Consider the following 24,322-nt stretch of genomic DNA (forward strand, 5'->3'; position numbering starts at 1 on the left):
CATGTTCCATCTGGGCGATCTGGGAACATTTAACACATTTACAGAACTATGCAAAACGAACTGGAGCATCAATGATGGCCCTCCACAAACACATACAGTTCTGTCATTGCTATTAATGGGTGGACAAATGTCCAGGGTGTGAGGCTAATGAAACTTACTTGACTTGAGTTGGTCGTACATAGCATCATAATCGGATGACATAATCACTTTTAAAATAGGACTGACATACACCACAATACGTCCTGGTCTCAAAACATGATTACTGGGGCTAATGTAGTATGGAGTTTGTGTTATTTTTGGTCAAAAGACAATTGTCAATGGTAAAGAACAGGGCCAGTGGTCCATGCATTCTGCAGAGGCACAGTAAACTTACTAAATGGGCACTTGTTACTGTCTTGACACAACAATAAATAATGAGTAGTAATCACACCCAGGAAATGCAGTGTGATATGCTCCTCTTCAAACTGACTAGAAAGCACAATATCATACCTCATTGATCAAATCATACCTCACAGACCTCTATTGTGATAGGCATAGTGTAACTAGTTACAAAGAGACTGCTTACCTGGTAGTGTGGTGTCACAGGACTGAACATATTACAGTGTCTAAACAGGAACATTTATAGTGGAAAAGTGTAAATTGTTACGGGGCAAATGTTCAGCTTGCATGCACACTAGGTCCTTTCAAAGGTTTATTCCATTAAAGGTTTGGATGACACTCACTAAGCGATTGAAGGAAAGAGGGTGTTTTGTGTAAATGTGAAACTCGCTGTTGCTAAACAACTAGGATTTTGTACCTGCATTACAAACAAGCTTATCTATCATACCTCAATTGCTCTGCCTTATTATGAGACATTGGGTTGTTGTTTGAGGGGTGTGTGAGCGCCTCTAAAGAAACAGCCATAATCACTGTCAGGGTGAACCCCAAAAGTCACTACATTAACCTGTACCTATTAGGCCTGGTCGATGGCATTTAATTTATCTACCCTGGCTATATGAAATGCCACTTTACTAGAGGCTCACATGTAAAATAAACATGCCAATTGAGTGTAAGCCAATTTCACCATGTTTAAATGAGAGAGCACAAGCACTTTAGCACTGGTTAGTAGTGGTAAAGTGCACAAAAAAATACTAATAGCCAACAAAAACTGGTTTAAAAAGAGGAGGGTCAAGGCAAAATGTTTGGGATGACCATGGAGAGAGGGCCAGGTCCAACAGTTATACTGAATAAAAAAACTATTTTAAAGAAGGAACTGCTAATGAGTAGAGTGTGGACATCTATTTGGGATGGTGGAATATAGCACACTGCACAGTTGATTTCTTTTTTTTTCACATACTACTTCATTCATGTTTAAAATATCAGACATATAGGAAATAAAGTGATGCCCTTACAATCAAATGAATATTATTGGTTTAGTGTCAAAGCAAAGATTGGAACACAGGTCACTGGGTTCTGAAGTTAGCACTTTTGTCACTAGACTACCACCGTGGAAACAACCTATTGCTGGGCCTCACTACTTGAAGGTTTGTCAAGGGTAGGAGTGAAAGACCCACCGCTCAAGAGGTGTTAAAATGTATCAAGGGGCAGGCCAAAGCCCCATTCATCAGTGAGCTCATAACGACAGCAAGTAAAAGTACCCCTCTCAGAAACGTAATACTCAATAGGTTCACAGGGGCATTGAATAGACAGTCCTTCCTGGAATTCTGATAATCAAGGTGTCAGTAGGAGCATCAAGGAAATAACCCTTGGCTGATTCTCGCTACTTAAGCATTTAATAAGGACATGAATGTAAATTATTCCTCTTTGGAACTCACTACTCAGAGAGTTAAAAGGAACTACTGCACATCAGACCTCCCTAAGAATGCTATTTATGCAAGGTAGAGAAGGGGAATTTACATTTTTTCAGTCAGCTGATCAACTTAGTACACAAGGAAGTGTCCCGAAATTACTTGGAGTGGTATCACCAGGTGCTGCTTCTTTTGCATTTAATTCCCTGTCCTTTGGTGTCTTTACTCGATGGAGTCTATATCAGAAACTTCGCACTATTACATAGATCCATTGATATATGTTAGGTTATCCAAGAGGTAAACTGAATCAAATACTTTTTGAAAACGGATTTAATTTACACTGGCAATTTTTTCTGACCCCCAGAATAGATGCAACAGATATTACAGCTATACACACACGTGCGCGCGTGACTAAAGAACATTCATATCGTTTTTAATTGCAACTGTCTAGCATTCTTATAATTGGTACTTGTACCCACATTCATGCGTCGTGTACTACCATGAGTACTTTGAAGCTGCATTAAGTGTGTGTCTTTTCTTTCCTCAGCATGTGACGAGAACCTGTGCCCTGCGCATTTGGTGAACTGCAGCTCTGATGCAAAACTAGTGATGCGAAGAGTACCTGAGCAGTGTTGCCCTGAATGGCACTGTGGTAATGTTGCGTATTATTACTTTATCTCTATTGATTTGTGTATTCTGTTCACATATATGTTGGCTCATGATATGTTTTTGATTTTCTTTTAGAGTGCAACTGTGAAAATGTTACTGTTCCCAGGTGTAAAGTGGTAAGGAACTTTTGATGTTAATTCTGTCTTTGCATAAGTGCAAACTAGTATTCCAGTGTGCGAGGTTTAAAAAACAGAACAGTTCTCATTCTGTCTAACAGCGAAGCTGTGACGTGCCTCACCAATACTGAAATCCACCAGAGGCAGCGTGATCATTATTCCAAAATGATTGTCCATTTTTTGATGCAGTTTGTTTTGTAAACGTGGACCAAGAGATTGGGAAATCGAGCTCTTTACAATAGAATGAGTGATTTGCTCAGAATCTCAAGAGGTTGAACCCAAGCCAGGAATCAAACCTGGTGCTCGGTGTTCCAAAGTTGTCAGTCTAGATTGTGCATCAACAAGCACACATTATGGCTGGGTTTATAACAGAGCTCAAGTTTCGTAGGAAGTTTCAAGACTGATGATGGGAGATAACACAAGATTTCAGATTCTAGTAGAGACTATGCATTTCAGTGAATTTCATACTTTCATATTAAATAGGAATTGGCCAAGCCCATTTTTACCTTCCTTGATATGGCTTTTGAATAGCCCCCATGCCACTCCAGGACATATAGTGCCATGGGGAGCCACAGGCGTTTGTACCTGCTTATTTTGCCATGTGCCACTTTGGTATTGTAGAAGGGGCCGTAGATATTTGTGTGTGAATCGGACCAATGCATGCTTTCTGCAGAAACAGTTACAAAGGGGTGTAATTTTGTTTGCATGGTGGCATGACGCCGTGAAAATGAGGGAACTCTTTGTCTTTGTGCCATTTCATAGATGTGGGCACAGAGGCAAAGGAGCTATCAGAAGGCGCACTGATAATGCACCACATAGAAGTGACATATCATCAGTATGCCTCCGAGGTCACCCATTGGGAGTGAAGTCTATCGAAACCCAATGCCCCACTTGACAAATTTCTGGCTTGTTGATAGAAATGTCCAGGAAAACAGTGTCAGTCGAGTAAGCGGTGTTGATTATATGTTGTATAAAAACAATAAAAACTATTTTGAAATTTAAAAAAAGACAGCCATCTACTACATAAATGGGGATGGCCTGAGATCAGGATCAATCAGTGAACAGTAATGGAGAGAGTATACTATACCCACATATTCAGATCTGAATTGAGCCTCAGATAGATCCCTATTCTCCAGCAGACTGAAATGACAGCAGAAGAATATCATAGCAAGGACTAGCAAATCTTTTATAAATATCTATTTAAAACTATCTGTTACCTTAAAGGACTTTACTGAGAAAAATATAGTGAACTAAAAAATATACATATAAAAATCTGAAACAAGGAAAACCCAAGAAAACGACCCATCCTATAAGAAACACCTTGATCCAAGTACTATAAGAGGCCAAGTCTCAGTCACTATAGCATATAAGGTGTAACTCATTAAGGTATGTTTACTCACTCTTCGAGGAAAACACAGTATAACCAGGCAAGGTGCAAAAAAGAATAAGATAAAACAAAAAACAGTCAGCTGGAGACAACTTGAAGGTGCTAGAAAACACCAGCTGATGCTGAAGGAAAGGCAAGCAGAACAGGATATTCAAGGACTGCAGCAACCAGAGGGCTCCAATGAAGAAACAGCAGTTCTACGGCAAAAAAAGAGGAAAAAACAGACATTTTATGTGCAGAAACATTACAAATGGTGTGCAGATACCACTAGAAGTATCCACAGTGCCTTAGGTATCACCATCTCCATGCAGGAACGAGAAAATGTGTGTGCCAACCTAACCCCCAAGCCCATATCCCAAAAGAATCCCTGAGGCAGCAGATGTGGATGTGGCCAGATGGAGATTGAGGATGGTGCTCTTTAAGTACGGCTGTGTACGGCTTAAAAAACCTGTGGCGTATACTCCTATACAAAGGCAATTCCAATACGCTGTACAGGAAGCATGGACAATAGTAATAATTGAAACCGTGGTTCACTTTAGAATCAATTCAATATTGGCATTTCCCATTAAGGAGATACATAATCTATCCAATTAACACTTCTTATACAAATTAAAAAGAGTGCGCAGACGAGCAGCCCTGTGGCAGAGGGCTCGCGCGCGCTGGGCGCTGAAATACCTTTTTAAATACCTTCTCTGCTGACTAAAAGCAGCTTTACAGCTTCCTCGTCCCGCTGATTAAGAGCGGCGGACGTTTACCTATTTTAAAACACCCCTCCTATCCCGCCCTGCTGACTCCTCCCACCTCCCTTGTCACAGCCTATTTAGGCTCCGCCCACTTCTTTTTCAGCGCAGACGAGCAGCCCTGTGGCAGTGGGCTCGCGCGCGCTGGGCGCTGAAATACCTTTTTAAATACCTTCTCTGCTGACTAAAAGCAGCTTTACAGCTTCCTCGTCCCGCTGATTAAGAGCGGCGGACGTTTACCTATTTTAAAACACCCCTCCTATCCCGCCCTGCTGACTCCTCCCACCTCCCTCGTCACAGCCTATTTAGGCTCCGCCCACTTATTTTTCAGCGCAGACGAGCAGCCCTGTGGCAGAGGGCTCGCGCGCGCTGGGCGCTGAAATACCTTTTTAAATACCTTCTCTGCTGACTAAAAGCAGCTTTACAGCTTCCTCGTCCCGCTGATTAAGAGCGGCGGATGTTTACCTATTTTAAAACACCCCTCCTATCCCGCCCTGCTGACTCCTCCCACCTCCCTCGTCACAGCCTATTTAGGCCCCGCCCACTTCTTTTTCAGCGCAGACGAGCAGCCCTGTGGCAGAGGGCTCGCGCGCGCTGGGCGCTGAAATACCTTTTTAAATACCTTCTCTGCTGACTAAAAGCAGCTTTACAGCTTCCTCGTCCCGCTGATTAAGAGCGGCGGACGTTTACCTATTTTAAAACACCCCTCCTATCCCGCCCTGCTGACTCCTCCCACCTCCCTCGTCACAGCCTATTTAGGCTCTGCCCACTTCTTTTTCAGCGCATACGAGCAGCCCTGTGGCAGAGGGCTCGCGCGCGCTGGGCGCTGAAATACCTTTTTAAATACCTTCTCTGCTGACTAAAAGCAGCTTTACAGCTTCCTCGTCCCGCTGATTAAGAGCGGCGGACGTTTACCTATTTTAAAACACCCCTCCTATCCCGCCCTGCTGACTCCTCCCACCTCCCTCGTCACAGCCTATTTAGGCTCCGCCCACTTCTTTTTCAGCGCAGACGAGCAGCCCTGTGGCAGAGGGCTCGCGCGCGCTGGGCGCTGAAATACCTTTTTAAATACCTTCTCTGCTGACTAAAAGCAGCTTTACAGCTTCCTCGTCCCGCTGATTAAGAGCGGCGGACGTTTACCTATTTTAAAACACCCCTCCTATCCCGCCCTGCTGACTCCTCCCACCTCCCTCGTCACAGCCTATTTAGGCTCCGCCCACTTCTTTTTCAGCGCAGACGAGCAGCCCTGTGGCAGAGGGCTCGCGCGCGCTGGGCGCTGAAATACCTTTTTAAATACCTTCTCTGCTGACTAAAAGCAGCTTTACAGCTTCCTCGTCCCGCTGATTAAGAGCGGCGGATGTTTACCTATTTTAAAACACCCCTCCTATCCCGCCCTGCTGACTCCTCCCACCTCCCTCGTCACAGCCTATTTAAACGTCCTCCATGCGTCAGCGCAGCGGACGAGCGCAGCGGGCGCGCCGTAGACGCGCCGGAGTTGCGCCAGAGTTAAGCCCGTCTGCGCCCGTCCGCGGCCGGACGGGCCCAGGGGCCAGGTACGCTGCCACCTCTTATTCCCGCTCCACTCTAATGAGTCTACAAACCTGTGCTTGCCCTCTACCCCCTGAGACCTGGACCAGGATCTCCTCATTGGGGATTCCTGGTTACTCCTCCCCTCATCTGGGGACGTCGTCACCTTCCACTTCTCCTGTCCCTGACGAGTCTCACCTCCGGGTATTATACCTTAACACTCGCTCTATGGTCAGGCATCAAGCCGATATTTTCCATCTTCTTATGACAGAGAGGCCAGACGTCCTTTTACTATCTGAGACCTGGCTCACTGACGACTCCCTCCCCGACATCCTCGCTGCACTACCCCCAGACTACTTTCTGTTAAACACCAACCGCCCGGGAGGCCGCTCCGGTGGAGGGGTGGCAGCGGTAATTCGTAAGAATCTTAAGATCATCGCCTCTGCCAATATGACCCTCCCCGATGTGGATAACCTGGTCCTCCGTCTTGGGACCGAGGTAGGCGCAGTCACCCTCATGGTACTCTACCGCCCCCCCCCCCACCCCATGCCTTCCTTCCCCTTCTCTTTCACTGAACAGTTAACTAACCTTGCTACTTCTTCCCCCCGCACTATCATTGTTGGGGACTTCAATTACTGGTTCCAGAACGAGGATGCCGTCCCCCATGCCACCGAACTGTTTGAGGCCCTCTCGAGCCTGGACTTTATACAACTAGTCAGGTCTGCCACTCATAGCGGTGGCCATATCCTTGACCACATCTGGGTTCACGGGGTCAAGTCCTCCTGCCCACTTATAACACCATGTGTGTGGTCCGATCATTTCTTAATTGACACCACTTTCTCGGCCGTTGGCCAGATCAGGACCCCACTGCAGGAGGGCGGCACCGCACGCAAGTGGAGAGCCGCCGACTCCTCTAAACTCTTATCTCATCTCTCTCTCACCCGCCCCCTGCTCCCCATAGACTCAAGCACCGATGAGCTTCAGGGACATGTTTCTGATTGGCTCACTACAGCCAGCGATATTTTCGCCCCTTTGACTAAGTTTCCCCGATCCCGACACTGTCACTCCCATAAATGGTTTTCCCCTCACCTTAAGACTTTGCAGTTAGAACTCCGCCAATTCGAGCGCAGGTGGAGGAGAGACTACTGCTTACCTAGCAGAAACGCATATGTGGCCGCGCGGAATCAGTATAAAACAGCCATTTCCGCTGCCAAAAAAGCTTATGCCTCGGATAAAATCTTATCTGCCCCCTGCAAGTCTAAGGAGATTTTTAAAGTTCTCAACGAATTTATTTCCGACCCCAGGACACTTCCGACTCAGGCCCCTACACAAGAATCATGTAACGCGCTGAGCACTTTCTTTGCTCAAAAAATTGCCTTGATCAAAGAAACCATTCCGACTATCCCTCCTGGCGCTGGCTCCGTCTCCCCCCCCACAATGCTCTTTCTTTTACGCTTTTCCCTCCCTTAGACCCTGCCGCTTTGGCCACACTGGCCACCCGCGTTAAATCTGGATCCCCAGACGACTGTTGCCCCCTCACCATATTACGAAACATCTGCCACTCTCTACCCGACTGCATCCTTCCCCTGCTGAATTCTTCTCTGTCGTCCGGTACGGTACCCCGCTCCTTCAAGGAGGCCGTGCTGGTGCCTCTATTGAAGAAGCCTGGGGCTGATCCCGCCGTTCCGGCGAATTACCGTCCCATCTCTCTCTTGCATTTTTCCTCTAAAATCTTGGAAGCCCATGTCACCACCTGCCTCTCACAGTTCATCGAGAGCTCCAACTTTCTTGAGACCAACCAGGCCGGCTTCAGACCCGGCCACTCTACGGAGACTGTCATCTTGGCTGTGCTGGATGCCCTGAGAGACGGTGCTGACAAGGGCACCCCCCAGGCCTTGGTTTTATTAGATCTGTCGGCTGCTTTCGACACGGTGGACCACAACATCCTTCTCCACCGTGTCGAGCCAGCCGGCATCCAGGGCCTGGCGCTGGCATGGGTCAAATCCTTCCTGACCGGGAGGTCTCAGACCCTCAGCCTGGGCACTTTTAGAGCTCCTTGGGAGCACTTGCCCTGTGGGGTCCCTCAGGGCTCCTCTCTATCCCCCCTTCTTTTCAATCTTTATCTTCGACCCCTTCTCTTTTCCTTAAGGCAGTGGGACGTCACCGTCTTCAATTACGCGGACGACCTGCAACTCATCTTTCCTCTTGATTCCCCCTCTGCTATTCCCAACTTTCTGGCAGTTATGTCCCACATCCTATTGTGGATGAAACTGAATCCCGGAAAGACGGAGCTTCTCCTCCCTGGTAAGAGCTCTACCCACTGGGGTCCGCATTTTTGGCCGGTAGAACTTGGCCTTCCCCCCACCCCTGTGGCTTCGGTAAAAAGCCTAGGGGTCACTATCGACTCCGGTCTCTCCCTCGGGCCCCAGGTGGGGACAGTTGTCTCCTCCTGCATGTTCCAGCTGCGCAGGATCAGGAAGGTGGCCTATCTTCTTACTCCTGAAGCTCTCCTGCAAGTAATCATGGCCCTTGTCCTCTCCCGCTTAGATTTTTCAAATGCTATCTATCATGGTCTGCCCAAAACATCTCTTTCTAGACTACAATTCGTTCAAAATCAAGCGGCAAGATTGGCCTTTGGGATTCCGAAATGGCAATCCGCCAAACCCCTCCTTTTAAAACTGCACTTGCTCCCCGTTATCTCGAGGGCAGCCTTTAAGATCGGCTGCCTCATCTTTAAATCTTTATCTGGTTCCTGTCCTGTCTTTCTGAAATCTCTCATCAGGACCTACAGTCCCTCACGGAACCTGAGATCCTCTCATCTGCACCTCTTACGCATTCCCCCTGTCAAACTCTGCAGATCTGGAGGCCGGAATTTGCATTTCTGGCCCCCAAACTTTGGAATTCCTTCCCCCTCTCTCTCAAAACCTCCAACTCCCTCACCCTCTTCCGTAAATCCCTAAAAACTTGGCTCTTCCCTCAATCTGGCTAAACCCTCCTAGTCCCTCAGTAGTCTGCCAGCGCCAGGAAACCCACGGTGTCAGCGCGCTTTATAAGTTCCCCTTACAATACAATACAATAAATTACACGTAATAAATGTACTACAACATGTAGAGTAATAAAAATTGTGATCACATGGTGCAAAAACAGTAAGTCAGGGACAGATGTGTATACAGAAAAGACTGATGACACAAGGCTCGTGAGAATTATCTGCCAAAGAGGGTCTGCAAGTCTATAGGCCCGATTATGAGTTTGGCGGTGTGGGAGCGGGCCCCAAACAGGGCCACCGGCCACCCGGCAGATTATGAGTTTTCTTGTGGTTTGGTGGGCGGCCCTTTGGTGTTCACACGGCGGTGCCTTTCAAAAACGCACCACAATGGAAGTGTCAAAGCTTGTTCCTGCAATGTTGTGCATTTTGTTGTGAGGAGAAATTGGGGGTGCACACACACACAGCGGGCACAACATGTGCCTCCATGCATGCACCCCTCTGTACAAAGGCAAAAGGGGGACCTGTATGGGCCCCCAGAGTTACCTCACCACCACCCTTTCTATGGCAGGCACACCGCAGTGGATATGGTTGCAGGGAGGAAACTCATATTATGCTTGGCAGTGCCACAGCGGCACCACCTAGCATATTGAGGCCTCACAATGACGCACCACGATCCCTGGTGGTTGTGGCAGGCCCAAAATTGTCCAATCGTTGTTCTCATAATGTGGTGGTTGGACAACTGGCGTGGCAGTCCTCGACCGCCACCGCACCCTCACCACGAGATTGGCGGATCATCAGGCCCTAAATATTGTTTATTGTAAATGGGATTTCGATCTGAAGGTTACTACAAAATCATCATCAGGACAAGGGTACAGTGTAGAGCACAGATCCATGGCAGGTAGACCAATAATGCAGGACAATGATTATACAGTACCCCATGAGAGGACCTCTCATAATGACTTAGTGAATATCTATCCTACTATTATAAAGAGAGAACTTGCACCTTTTGGCCAGGTAAACTCGGGAACCACAGCGCCAATCTACACACCCGATACATCTATGAAAATGTCAGGGTGTGTAGATGGACATAGGCTATATAAATAAAAATAAAAAAAGTAAATTCAAAAAATTAAGTTTGTAAACAAAGTAGTCCCCTGAAAGTAGCGCCGGCCGGGACCTAGCGCTGGCCGCGACGCGACGTGCGTGATGACCGTGACGCGACGTGCGTGATGACGACGAAGGAGGAGCGGCAGTGCAGTGACGAGCGGCTGTGCAGTGAGGAGCGGCGGCACAGGTAAGGAAAGGGATAGTTCAGTGCGAGACTGTGTGATGCAGGGGGAGGCAAGAAGGAGGCAGCAGTAAAGGAAAATGTCGGAGCGCGAGTGAGTCGGGGCGGGAGGGGGGCGCGAGTGAGTCGGGGCGGGAGGGGGGCGCGAGTGAGTCGTTCCAGAGTTACTCTATGCGGACTATGCATTTCTGCTTGCCAGAACAGTGGTAGGGCTTAAAAATAATTTGTACTCGTTTGAAATATTCCTGGATTCTCTAGACCTGACCACCAACTATAACAAGTCTTTAGACATGGTGGCTGGGCCCAGGAATACCAAGACTAGATCTTTTAGAGTCCAAGGTCATGATTTGAATAGAGTTAATTCTCTCCCTTATACTGGTGTTCTATTTGACAGAGCTGGGACATGGTGTTCTCTTACAAACGGCAAGGAAAATCTGTTTCTGAGGTCTATTGCCTCAGGTTTTGGCTTTGCCTCCAATTTGGGCAATGTTAGATTTGGGGGTCTCTAGTTGGCAGAGGTAGGCACCTTTGACCAAATAGGGACCCTTACATCTAGTCAGGGTAAGGAGGTACACTCCTAAAATAACCCCTGCTCACCCCCTTGGCAGCTTGGCACAAGCAGACAAGCTTATCTCAGAGGCAGTGTGTAAAGCATTTGTGAACACATACAGTAAGCCAGTGACAACACTACAGATGGACACCACACAAGTTGTAGTTGAAAAATAAGTATTTTTATATAGACTTAACACAAGACCACAAACGACAAAAATCGGCAATACCGTACTTGAAAAATGGTAGAATTAGCTTAGTTCTCTTAAGATGGTAAATGCGACACTTTAAGTTCAATGTACCTTTGGATGCGTAACACTATACAATGAAAGTGTTGCAGGGAAGGTGATGCGTCAGTTCCTTACACACAAGAACGGTGATGCGTCGGGTCTCCACTGATGCGTAGGGGATGTGTTGATTCTTCTCGGCATGGGGAGGTGATGCGTCGGTTTCTTACTGTGTTTCCGAGGCGACACGACCAGCAGCGCCGTGATGCAATGAAGATCCAGTGCAATGAACCAAAAATGGCATCTTCGACTTGATGTGACATAATGCGTGCATGCCCGACGGCCTTGCGGCGACTCAACCATTCTTCTGAGCCGTGACAGGCCATGTGACACACTTCTAGTGTGATGCGACGGCGTCTGATGCGACAGCGACACTCTTCTCCAGTGATGCAAGACGCTTTGGCGATGCAATGCGACAGCTGCAGCTGCAACACCCTTCTTCAGTGAAGCAACAACCGTGGCTACGGCAGCGACATGCTTCCCGATGATGCGACGGCGACGCTCTTCTCCGGCGATGCTAGGCACTTCTGCAAGGCAAAGCGACTGCGGCGACACCCGTCTGCAGTGCTGCGATGACAGCGGCTGCGGTGGCGACACGCTTCTTCTTCGTGAGTCTCACTTCCAGCTCCTTGCAGCACGCAGTCCCTCAGAAAGCCCAACACAACTGCAGGCACTTCCAAAGAACTCTTGGGGAGCTGGCGGGTGAAGTCTGTTGTCCCTGAGACTTCAGCAGGAGACAAGCTCTATCTCAAGCCCTTGGAGATCCTTCACAAGTTGAATGAAAGTAGCACAAAGTCCTTTCTCCTTTCTTTGGCAGTCAGGCAACCACTGCAGGCCAATCCCCCAGATAGCACTCAGCTTAGGGATAGTCTCTTTCTCAGTTCCTCTGGTTCCTCTCCTCCCGCATAGGTTTCTTCTTATTTCCCAAAAGTGATCTAAAGTTCTGGGGTCTGGGTCCCCTCTTTTATACACAGTTTCTCTCTGGTCTCTGAAGGCAGAGAGGCCTTTGCCCAGTCCAAACCAGTTCTGGTCAGTCCTGGAGCACTCTGTTTACAAGACTCCTTCTTTCCTTTCACAGTGTAGGGCAGGGACATCAGGCGCACCACAGGAGGTCGAGCCAGCATTGTGGAGGGAAGGCCCAGCCCTATTCAGATCCCGGGTGCAACTCCTCCCTCCCATCTGCATGCAGATCTCTCTATTCAGCCCTGTGCTGACTCACCCTGTCTCCTGGAATCCCCCAGCCCCTGTCTCTCAAACTACAGACAAGGAATACACAACCTAGCAGAGGCAGGCTTGGATGGTTAGACAAGAAAATACCTACTTTCTAAAAGTGGTATTTTCAAACACAGAATGTTAAAACCAATTTCACTAAAAGATCTATTTTATCATTCTGAAGTCAGGCATACAAAACTCAAATTTCTACCTAGTTCCCTGAGTCAGTAGGATTATAAGACGTAATAATAAAACTGCCCATTCTGGCCTACGGGAAACAGGTAGCCTTGCGACAGTGAAAAACGAAAATGGCTGTAATTCACTATTAGGACATGCCACACACATCAGGGCATGTCCTTACTTTTACCTACAATGCACCCTGCCCTCGGGGCTACCATAGGGGTGACTAATATGCATATACTATCTGCAATATTTCTTCACCCTCTTTTGAGATGGGTCACTAGTTTGGCAAGGCCAGAGTCCAATTTAAACAAAGTTATATTGAGTGATTGTCTTAACTTTGACAAATGGCATTCCTTGACACCTGGACACCTAGCGTGCCACTTGCCTGTGGCCTCCAGTTTCTACTTGTTCCAGACTGAACCCTTGACGCCACAGCTGCCTGTGATTTTCCGCTGGGATTTCCCTGACCGGGTTTTCCCACTCACTGTTCTTACCTCCAACAGAAGCCTTGCCCACCCCAGGACCTACTTAATGAAGGGCTGCAGTGCAACCACATTAGTAGGCACCTGGACACCTAGCTTGCCATTTGCCTGTGGCCACCAGTTTCTGCCTGTTCCGGACTGACGCAGTGACACCGCAGCTTCCTGAGTTTTCCCACTGGGGTTTTACTGACATGGTTTATCCACTTACCAGTTTTCCCGCCAACAGAAGACTTGCTGACCCCGGGACCTACTTAATTCAGGCCGCAGCATGACTGCCAACGGCAAGCCAAATCTGTGCCCATCCGTGCCTGGACCGCACCCAGCACCACGTCCCCTGGCCCTCAAACCCCCTGACAAACACTGCCACCATGCTGAACCACTGCCACCTCATCTGCCACTATACACACTCCAGCAAACTGAACAGCCCCACTCCAAAAACACCACAGACACCACCTGAACAATAAAACAACTTGCACGTGCCCTTTTCAACACATGCTCACTATGCAAGCATTCCACTGAATTATGGGACCTCACTATCACCCTTGCACTCAACATCGTCTTTCTCACTGAGACCTACCTCAAACCTACATCCGCCCCAGACATTGCCCGACAGGTATAAAATCACTCACCAGGAGCGCACCAACAAGCCGGAGGAGGAGCAGCCATCATCCACAAAGAGAATGTACAGTATACCACCACCTCTGCCCAAAACACCACCACCATGGACTATCTTAACTTCAAGCTCCACGACAAGACGACCATCAGAAGCCCCTCACATGCCGACACCCAGGCCTGTGCTCCAGTTTCTGTAACAGGATCCCAGACTTCATTGCCCCCCAGCCTTACACTCCAAGGACTATATCGTCCTTGGTGACCTAAATTTCTACATCGACGGCCCCAAGGGCAAAAACACCGCACACCACCTCAACAGTATGAGTAGACTTGATTTGTCACAGATCATCCACAACCCTACACACACCGCAGGACACAAGTTTCACCTCCAGCAACCACGTCAAATACAGCCATGTCACAGAACTCACTTGGACCAATCACTCTATCATCCACTTCAGTGTTTCCAGCCCCTGCACTTCCACCCCCAAGATGGCCAATGCCCCCCACCTGAGGTAGAACAAAATTTCAGAGACCAGCTGAGTGAATGCCCTCAAAACCTCCAATCCTGCTACCACCACCATCATTGAACAGGGAGTATAAAACATCAAGACCTGGATCACTGACTGGGCAGACAGTATTGTCCCCATCGAGAGCAACATCTAGAGAAAATCCTCCCAAAATAGCAGGTGGTACACCCAAGAACTCAAAACAGTGAAACAAAAAAGCAGTTGGAGAGGAGATGGCACACCAGCAAGGACACCTCTGAAAGAGCAGTCTTTACGACCTCCCTCAACCTCTACCACCACCCGCAGAGGACAGCAATGAAGACAGCCCTTGTCCACGTGCATCAAAACCCGTACTAACAACACCAAGGAACTTTTCAACATTGTTAAGGAATTCTCCGAACCGGATGCCAGCGAAAACATCACACCCTCACAGGAGCTGTGAGACAACATTGCCCACTTCTTCCAGGATAAGATCACAACAGAAACTTTGAACCCCAACCCACACCTATGTACTTCCTTAGCAGATACCTCATCACTATAACTGACATGAACCACACACTGACCACCTGGAACATCCTCTCATCCCAGGACACCACCTCTACTATAAAATCCATCCACTCGGGAGCTCCCACAGACCCATGCCCACGCCACATTTTCTACTTGGAAACCAAAGGATCGGCCAGGAACTCACCACCTACTCAACACCTCTATTGCCACCGCAACCTTTCCTGACACCTGGAAATACACCGAAATCATACCACTACTCAAAAAAATCATCTGCTAACCCCAGCGAAATCAAAATCTACAGGCCAATCTCCCTGCTCCCATTCCCAGCAAAGGTACTTGAAAAGATCAACAACAACCAACTTATGACCGACCTGGAGCAGAACCAGCTAATCGACGCCTCGTCAAAACCAGTGCCAGATGCTTGTTTCTCGTCCAGGGAGGCCCTGGCTTGGCCGTTAGGGCTGGACTGTTTCCATGAAGAGCAGGGTCAAGACTGATTTGCATATGGCTGGGTCTAAATTGGGGTGGCATTGTGAGCAAAAGAACAATGGAGCTAACCCAGATGTCTTGACTGGGGGTGAATGTTTGATATTTTCCGTATTCTGTCCATCATTTGTTTCTTTAACTTTTGATTAGGGTCAGAAAGGAACTTCATGTTTGGTGGCTAAGAAATTGTTATTTAATATCCTCTTTAATGGTGAAGGCGGATTTTAAGACACATATTTGAAAATATCACTTTTAGAACTTTGGCATTTTCCTGCCCTAGCTACTTTGTGCCTGCAGCCTATTCCTGGGTCACATCACTGAGAGTCATTGGCAGCTGGTCTTTGCATATTCCTCCCAGACCACCACATAGCTCATGGATTTGGTGTGCCTGGATGGGCCATCACTGACAGGATACGGCACATAGCTGGGCATAGCCACACTTACAAGTCAATAGGCTGTGCCTTGCATCCACACAAGACTTCACACCACCTCAGTGTTCCTGCAGTCAGGTTGGAGCCGGTGCATGGAGCCAGATAATTTCCAGCACTCTTCAACGGAAATCTCTAGAAACAGCTCCAACTTCAAGGAAAATACAAGGCATACAGAATACCCTCAGATAAACTCTTCAGCTCGCTTTCCGGACCTGTGGAAGGACTCTCAGAAGACGGCCTCTTGCTGTGGGTGCTGTGTACCTCACAAGAATACTTTGTGGCATCTGGAAGGACTGCCCTGCAACTTGAAGCCTGCCTTGAACCCTCAGAGGCCTACCCCGCTGCTTGAGCACTGTTCTGATTTCTTGAACTCCTGACTACCACAGTAACTCCAAGGGCTAGTTAGCGTGCCTCCTGATCTGAGCCTTGAGGACAGAAAGTCTCTCTCAATCTTGAACCCACATCTGGACCCAGCCTGAGGGAGTCCTTACCCTCAAAGGGGTGTTTATCTAGTCTTGAACCTTTGTAAGTAGTCCTGAAGGTGCCCAGAAAGCCAAAATCCACAACTTGAAATACAGAAAGTTTTTGGCTCACAAGTGCTCTGAGAACCGAGAGGAGACCAGGACTTACCTGTTCATCGATTCCCCCAAGGTGCATCGCCGGTCGGTCTGACTTCATGGCAGCTACCACTACGGTCTTCCCCACAACATCAAACATCTTTCACCAGCTCGTGTCCAACGGGTATCCAGCCTCATTGAGCCCTTTTCAGCCGAAGCCTGCAGCTTCATTCTGCTGGAGATTTTAGACTCCCAAAAAGAGAATAAGTCAGAATGTAGAAATCTTCTCAGCAAGTTCATCCAGTAAGTCCCGGACGATGCATCCCCCTCCTCAGGCACTGCCTGCAGCTTTCCCCCACTGAACTTTACCCTTTCAGGCAATTTTTGCTGAAATTTCTTCTAAGTCAAAGGTGGGCGCAGACTGACCCATTCCACTCCTTTGATACATCCCGCACTCTGTGGCTCTCGTCCGTATTTTCCAACTTTGACATATTCTCACGCGACTAGATTTCTGTTGTTGGCCCTTTGATCTTTTAGGCACTAGAAATGTATAACTTGGGTTCTAACGGTTGAATGTTTGTCATTTGGGGGTCAAATAATTTCTTAAAATTTACTCTATTTTTCTAAATTTGTGTGGGGTTTCTTTTTTAGTTTTTTCACTTTATTTTTGTTTGTGTGGTAAATAGATACTTTACACATTGCCTCTAAGTTAAGCCTGACGTCTTTTGTGCCAAACTGCCAGAGGGAAAAACACAGGTTAAATTAGTGACTTTAGTAGTTCACCCTAACTTGGATTTTGGCTGTTGCTTGAGCAGGGATACACCCCACTCAACCTACTGGGTGATGGTTAAGTGGCAGTTTGGGCTTGACTGTTCCCAAGGGGGGCAGGGTGAAGACTGAGTTGCCAATAGCTGGGTTTAACTGGGGTGTCATTAAGTGCAAAAGAATGATGGATTTAACCCAGATCTCTTCACTGGGGGTGAATGTTTGATTTTGTTCCATATTCTGTCCATCATTTGTGTGTCTTAAACTTTTGATTAGGGTCAGATAGGAAGTTCATGTTTGGTGGCTAAGTATTTGTTATTTAAAAATTCTCTTTAATGGTGAAGTCGAATTTTAAGACACAAATTTGAAAATGGCACTTTTAGAACATTGGCACTTTTCTACCCTAGCTATGTTGTGCCTGCAGCCTTTTCTGGGTCAGAAGACTGGCTGTCATTGGCAGCTGGTCTATGTATATTCCTCCCAGACATCCACATGATAGATGGATTTGTGTGCTTGGATGGACCACCACTTCACACTACCTCAGTGTGTTTGCAGTCAGGCTGGAGCCGGGGCATGGAGCCAGGAAATGTCTAGCACTCTTCAGAGGGAATCTCTAAAACTGTCTCCAACTTAAAAGAAGGAACCAAGCATAAAAAATACCCCCAGACCAATTCTTCAGTACATTTTCCGGACCTCTGGAAGGACTCTCAGAGTACTGCCTGCTGCTGTGGCCTTCTGTGTACTTCAGAATGTTGCTTTGTGGCACCTGGAAGGACTGTCCTGCTACTTGAAGTCTGGCTCAAATCCTCAGAGGCCTACCCTGATGCTTGAGCCTTGTGGTGATTTCTTGAACTCAGAATTACCACAGTAACTCCAAGCGCTAGTTAGCTGGCCTACTGATCTGTGTCTTGAGGACAGAAAATTCTTCTTCCTTCTTGAACTAGCATCTGAACCCAGCCTGAGCAAGTTCTTACCCTTCAAGGGGTGCCTATCCAGTCTTTAACCTTTGAAAGTTGGTCTAAAGGTTCCTTGATAGCCAAAATCACAACTTGAAATATGAAAGGTTTTATGTTCACAAGTGCTCTGAAAACCGAGAGGAGACTGGGACTTACTTGTTTGTCGATCGGTCCAATGTGCATCGATGGTTGGTCTGACTTCATGGCAGCTCCCGCTACGATCTTCTCCACAGCAGCACATCCTGTTCAGTCGCTCGTGTCCAAGGGGTATCTGGCTATTTGAGCCCTCTTTAGCTTTAACCTGCAGTTTCATTCTGCAGGAGTTTTTTGACTTCCAAAAAAGATAATAAGTCCGAATGTAAAAATCTTCACTGCAACTTCATCCAGTGAGTCCCCGGTGATGCATCCTCCACCTCAGACACTGCCTGCAGTCTTGCTCCGCCGAACTTTACCTTTTCAGACAATTTTTTAAGAAATTTCTTCTAAGTCCAAAGGTAAGTGCAGACTGACCCATACCACTTCTTCTTTCCGTTCAACTTTGACATATTCTCGTACAACATATATGTCCGCTGTTGGCCCTTTGGTCTTATGAGCACTAGAAATGTATAACCCGTCTTCTAATGGTTTAATGTTTGCCAGTTTGGCATCAAATTATTTATTAACAATTACTCTATTTTTCTAAATTTGTGTAGGGTTTTTCTTTTTTAGTGTTTTCACTTTATTACTGTGTGTGTGCTACATACATACATTACACATTACCAATAAGTTAAGCCTGGCTGCTTTTATGCCAACCTACCGGAGGGATAAGCACTGGTTAATTTAGTGACTTTAGTAGTTTACCCTGACTAGCATTGTGGCTGTTGATTGAGCAGGGTTAACACCCCACTTAACCCTCTGAGAGATTAAGTGGTATGAATGCCACTTTTCCACACTAAACAATGTACCACCCATCTACCCCTCCCACAGATGTGGATCCGGTATAAGGGAGACTGTTGTATATGAACCTTGCCCATTATACTGTAGAAATGTCTTGAGGAACTCAAATGTAGATGTATGTCATGTAAGAATTGATTGTGTTCCATTTGTTACATTGATGGAGAGTTCTAAAACACTTTACTGCATTAGGCTTTTACAAAAATATGAATATAAGTACACAGAAGTCCAAACATGTTATAATTGCAGTGCTGAAGAGAATAATATTTATTCCACCGGGCTCTAATGTATTTTTTATGCAGCTGGGGGCCATGCCCAGCTAATTACACTTTGCCTGCGTCTAATAGAAATATATGTCAATATCTTGGTTGTCATTTGCTGTCAAGAAAATTAATAACAATATTTAAAAAAACACCTCATGGGAATGAGCAAGATTGAGTATGAGTGAGTGAATGTAAGTTAGAGTGAGTAAAAATGTGGTGTTATGCTTGTGAGTCTGTCCATTGTGTCTAATGCGCTCTTGCTACACCATATTCTGTAATAAACACTTTAAAAAAATGTAAATGTATGTCACATTTTAACAATGCAATGATTCAAGAAAAGCATTAACAATAAATATATCTCATTGAGAAAACATCATTTAATCTGTTGTTGCCACAGACAATGTGTTAGAAATGTGATTTCTGGTTGGTTAAGACTTGCGCCAAAGCCAGGCAGAAACCACCACTCTAGTCAGGGCAAGGGGGAAACACACTGTGGATAACCCCTGCTCACCCCCTGGTAGCTTGGAACGAGCTGACCGGCTTATCCCCAAGGCAATGTGTAAAGTATTTGTACCAACACTCGCAGTAATATAGTGACACACCACAAATGGACGCTACACACAAGTTGTATCATAAAAATATAAACGACTTCATATAGATTAGGCAGAGTCAAAACGACATAGATCCAACATACAAGAATAAGAAAATAGACTCTATTCCAATAATGGTTTGTTAATGCAAGGTCCACTGTAGCAATGTTCTTAAGTGGAAAAAGTTCACTGTTAAAAGTAATTGAATTGGTAGAGTCCTTTGAGGCTGTAGGACTCCTTCCCCCTAGCGTGGGGGAATTTTAAAAGTGGTGCCTTTATCGATAGCAGCCTTACTGTACTCGTAGCATGGAATGTGCTACCTGGGCTTGCACAATTTAACTCATGTGCCTCTCACCAATGACGCTCCCGGCGTAGGGAGTATCACTTTAAATACGCTAACCTTGGTGACAGAATGCCCCCGCTGTAGCACAGAATGTGCTGTACGTAGGTGCTCACTTTTTAAAATCACCCCCTTCACGATGCGCGAGTGCGCGCCAACCACCCGCAGGCTCCCACGCCTTTCTAGGGGGCCCACCAGCAGCGCATTCAGCCACAACTCCCCTCTGTGCTGGCTCCAGTTACCTTGCGAGAGAGAGGGGGCTCAGCTGCCTGCTTTCTTCCTTCGGCGGAGCAGCTTACTTTCCGGCGGCACTGTCCTTCCTCGGGTGCACTCCGCTCTACTTTGCAGCAGAGCGTGGCGAAGCCCCGGTTGCTAGAAGACACCGGGCGCTTCTTTGGGACTCAACGCTGCTCCATCAGGACAAGTCTCCCTGTTGCCTGGCAACCCGCAATGCTGGGGCCAATCCCAGCATGGCATGGCCGTGACGTAGTCCGGTGAAGGGGAACTATGCCGACAAGGCTCCCGGGCCGGCAGCGATGATTTTTCCAGATTCAGCACTTCTCTCCTCCTTCCTCAGACCGGGCCTGCGGTGGTGATTGCAGCCCCTTTGATTAGGGCCTCAAGTAGTGCACGGGCACCCACTCTCAAGCACTGAGGCAGCCCTTTAGGGGATTTGCGGTGGAGGCACAGCAGACCCCAGGCAGAGCCCCACTGTGTGCCGACAAGCACACTGAGTCCACACCACATGGGCAGGCAGGACAAAGGTTAGGAGGCCACCGTCAGTGCACAGCCACACACACTCAGCGCTAGAAAGATGGTTTCTTCTGCAAACTTTTGTGTCCCTGAGTTTGATAACAGGAGGCCAGCTCTTCTCAGGCCCTTGGAGATAAGTGGTCTTCAGAGGGGGCAAAGCACACAGCATAGCTCCTCTTCAAGTAAGGTGGACACTGCGTACAGCAGTCCCTTGGTCCTCTTCCTCAGCAATCACAGCAACTGTAGGTTAGCTCCCAGACACTCAGCAATGGCAGCACTGTTCCTCAGTCTTCCTGGCTGTTCTTTCTTGATCGCAAAGTTTCCTAATCTAATTTTACAGGGGTCTCAGCTCTAATTTTATACCCCAAAAGTCTTTGTTCTTCCTGTGTGAGGGGTCCTGGACCCAGTCCAAACCAGCTCTGGGTGCTCTCTGCCAGTGCACATTTTCTTCCTTTGTGAGGTGGATCCAGCATTGTGGAAGGCAGGCACAGCCCTATTCAGACCCAGGTGCTACTCCTCCCCACTACTCTACATGCAGATGGGTCTATTCAGCCTAGTGCTGACTTACCCAGTCTCCTGGAGCCACCCCAGCCCCTGTCACTCACAAACCAGACAGTCAATCCACAACCAGGCAGAAAGAAATAGAAAGGCTGATCAGGAAAATAGCCACTTTCTAAAAGTGCTATTTCCAAACTTAGAATTTAAAAAACATCTTCACTAAAAGGTGTGTTAATAAATTCTGAGTTCAGGGATACCAGATTTCATATGTCTATCTTGCAGCTATGGGAAGATATGCAGGTACACATGTTTCACAGCATTCCCCGTGGTATCCTAAGGGTTTCAATAGTGAAAAACGAAATTGGCAGTATTTCACTATCAGGACTAGTTACCCACACTGGAACATGTCCTACCTTTCACATTCACTGCACCCTGCCCTGGGGTGTACCTTGGGCCTGCCATAGCGGTGTCCAATGTGTAAGAAAAGGGAAGCGTCAGGACTGGCAAGTGTGTACACTGTCCAGGACAACATGGCAGTTCACAAACTTAGAGCTACTCATGTGGGTGGCACAATCAGTGCTGCAGGCCCACTAGTAGCATTTGAATCACCAGCCCACTCAGTGCACTTTACTAGGGACCTACAGGTAAAGCAAATATGCCAATCATGGATAACCAATCACAATATCAATTTACACAGAGAGCATATGCATTTTAGCACTGATCAGCAGTGGTAAAGTGCCCAGAGTCGTATAGCCAACAACCACCGGTCAGGAAAAAATAGGAGGAAGAAGCAAAACGTTTGGGGATAACTGTGTATACTATCAATTCAGCATGCCACAGTGGCAGGTATGCTGTCTGTTCATGCCTTCAGAATCCACACCATACTTCAAGAACAACTACTTGACCTCTGTGCACTGTGTCTAATGCACTCTTGCTACACAATATTCTTTAATAAACACTTTGTCACATTTTAACAATGCAATGATTCAAGAAAAGAATTAACAAGAAATATATCTAATTGAGAAAACATAATTTAATGTGTTGTTGCTACAGACAATGTTGTTCAAATCATGGTACATATTCCTTTGCTTGCTTGCGCCCAATGCATTCTGGGCCCTTGTGGCCCTTCTTCAGGGGATGAAATTCATAAACAATACAACATTTTTATGATATAACATGATTTCAATGGGCAGGGATATGTGAACATAAATAATTGTGTTACTGTATATATGCTTGGGATCTGTACCTGACATGAAACTTAGAAAACTAAAAAGAAAGCAAACAAAAAATGCTATAGAAAATATAAAGATAGTCCCCTGTGACCCAGTGCGAATCGTGATTCTAATGACGTGCTCTCAAACAACAGTGCAATGCCTGAAATCACTTACTTGTGGGTTTCATTGACTTCCAAATGTGGCAATGTTCTCTGATATCTCCAAAGTTCCGGCTCTCCAATATCTAAAATACATAGTCAGAAATGTACCCAAACTGTCGGATGTAGCTACCTGGCCAGGCAAGAGTAAATGCTGCCATTATTAATCTTGCTTAACGTCGGGAAGATGGTGATAAACGGGGTCCTGCAAAACATGAAGCGTACCATATGGGTTTCATGAGTCAACCGCTTCCTGCTATTTAGTCCGGAGCATCACCACATGTGTTCTTTTCACTCACCTCTCTAGACTGTCAAACTAAATGCTGACTGCTATCTCCTTACTGCCAGAACTGTGAATAGTGTTAATGCCTACCAATGCTGGTTGCATTTAAACTGCTATGTAAAACCTGATTGTGAACTGAGATAGATGACGGACTCTCCTCTACTAAACCAAACGGCTGATCTCTCCATCAGCGCCATGATTGAATACCTTCCATTCAGTATGCTGAACCAAAAATAACTATCAATCTGGGTTCTGACTAAATCTGCCAAATGTGCTAAAGATGTATGAGGCTGGAGCCTTTTTCTAAATAAGAAAAAACTGAATATCATGTGTCAGAGTACTTAGAGTAGTCCCGTACTGTGCTCGCCTTTAGCTGAAGAGAGTTGAATGAGATAAAAACAAAGAGAGGCATGCTCGAAGAGGAAATCGAAAAAATATTAAAAAAACATGTTCTAGTTAAATAAACAAGGCTGTCAAATGACGTTACTGAAAATGCTTAACAGTAAGCTGTGTATATCACTGTGAAGGTATGTACATGAAAGTGTAAATATAATCTCCTCCTTGTGCATCTACCAGTGGTCCCTTGCAAACCTACTCCTTTTTTACAAAAAACAGGTTAAATCAACTTTTTCATTGATTCCCTTAGGTTCTTGAGTATTCAATTGCCTAATCCAAAAGATTTCCCTCTGTAATAATGACCTGGTGAGATCTTGGCCTTGGGTTGGATCCACTACTTCCATGACCTGAAATATAATTTGTGCAATAGTATAACAAGCTGTCATCCCATGTACTGCTAAACTACTGTTCGCATTCAGGTTGGGGATAGTACTTTTGTGTTCCAAAATTCTCGTTTTTATTTCCCTTTCTGTCTTTCCGACATAAAGTAGTCCACAAGGCCACTTTATGCCATAGATTAAGTTTTTTGGGTTACAATCTGCACTATATTTTAATTTGATGGATTCTCCTGTTAATGGGTGTTGTATGCTGTTCCCACTGATTACAGTGCACGCAGTTATGAAAATTCCTGGTGCGCTGAAATTCTGTATTTATTGTTTTCGATGAGAATGTGAGTAATTCTATGAGGTTTTTCGACCTCCTGTATGCATATAAAGATTTGTCCTTGAACAGATCTTTTAAATCAGTTTCATTTTGTAGAATCTCCCATCAGAGCAGGTGGAATATTTTGACACAAACAAATGACGGGTTGACTTAGATTTTGATTGATTGATTGATAAGGAGAATTTGGCGGGATTTTTT

General features: G+C 46.5%; 1 protein-coding gene across 1 annotated transcript in view; it reads left to right on the forward strand.

Moving 5' to 3' along the window:
- Window positions 1-24,322, forward strand: part of OTOGL (otogelin like) — a 1,067,300-nt gene that overhangs the window by 969,333 nt on the left and 73,645 nt on the right. The window contains exons 49-50 of the mRNA XM_078649280.1: window positions 2,335-2,439; window positions 2,532-2,572. Coding sequence (XP_078505406.1) covers window positions 2,335-2,439; window positions 2,532-2,572 — 146 coding nt within the window. The remainder of the gene's footprint in view (window positions 1-2,334; window positions 2,440-2,531; window positions 2,573-24,322) is intronic.

This window comes from Lissotriton helveticus, chromosome 1_1 (genome assembly GCF_964261635.1).
Source record: "Lissotriton helveticus chromosome 1_1, aLisHel1.1, whole genome shotgun sequence".
Lineage (NCBI taxonomy): Eukaryota > Metazoa > Chordata > Amphibia > Caudata > Salamandridae > Lissotriton > Lissotriton helveticus.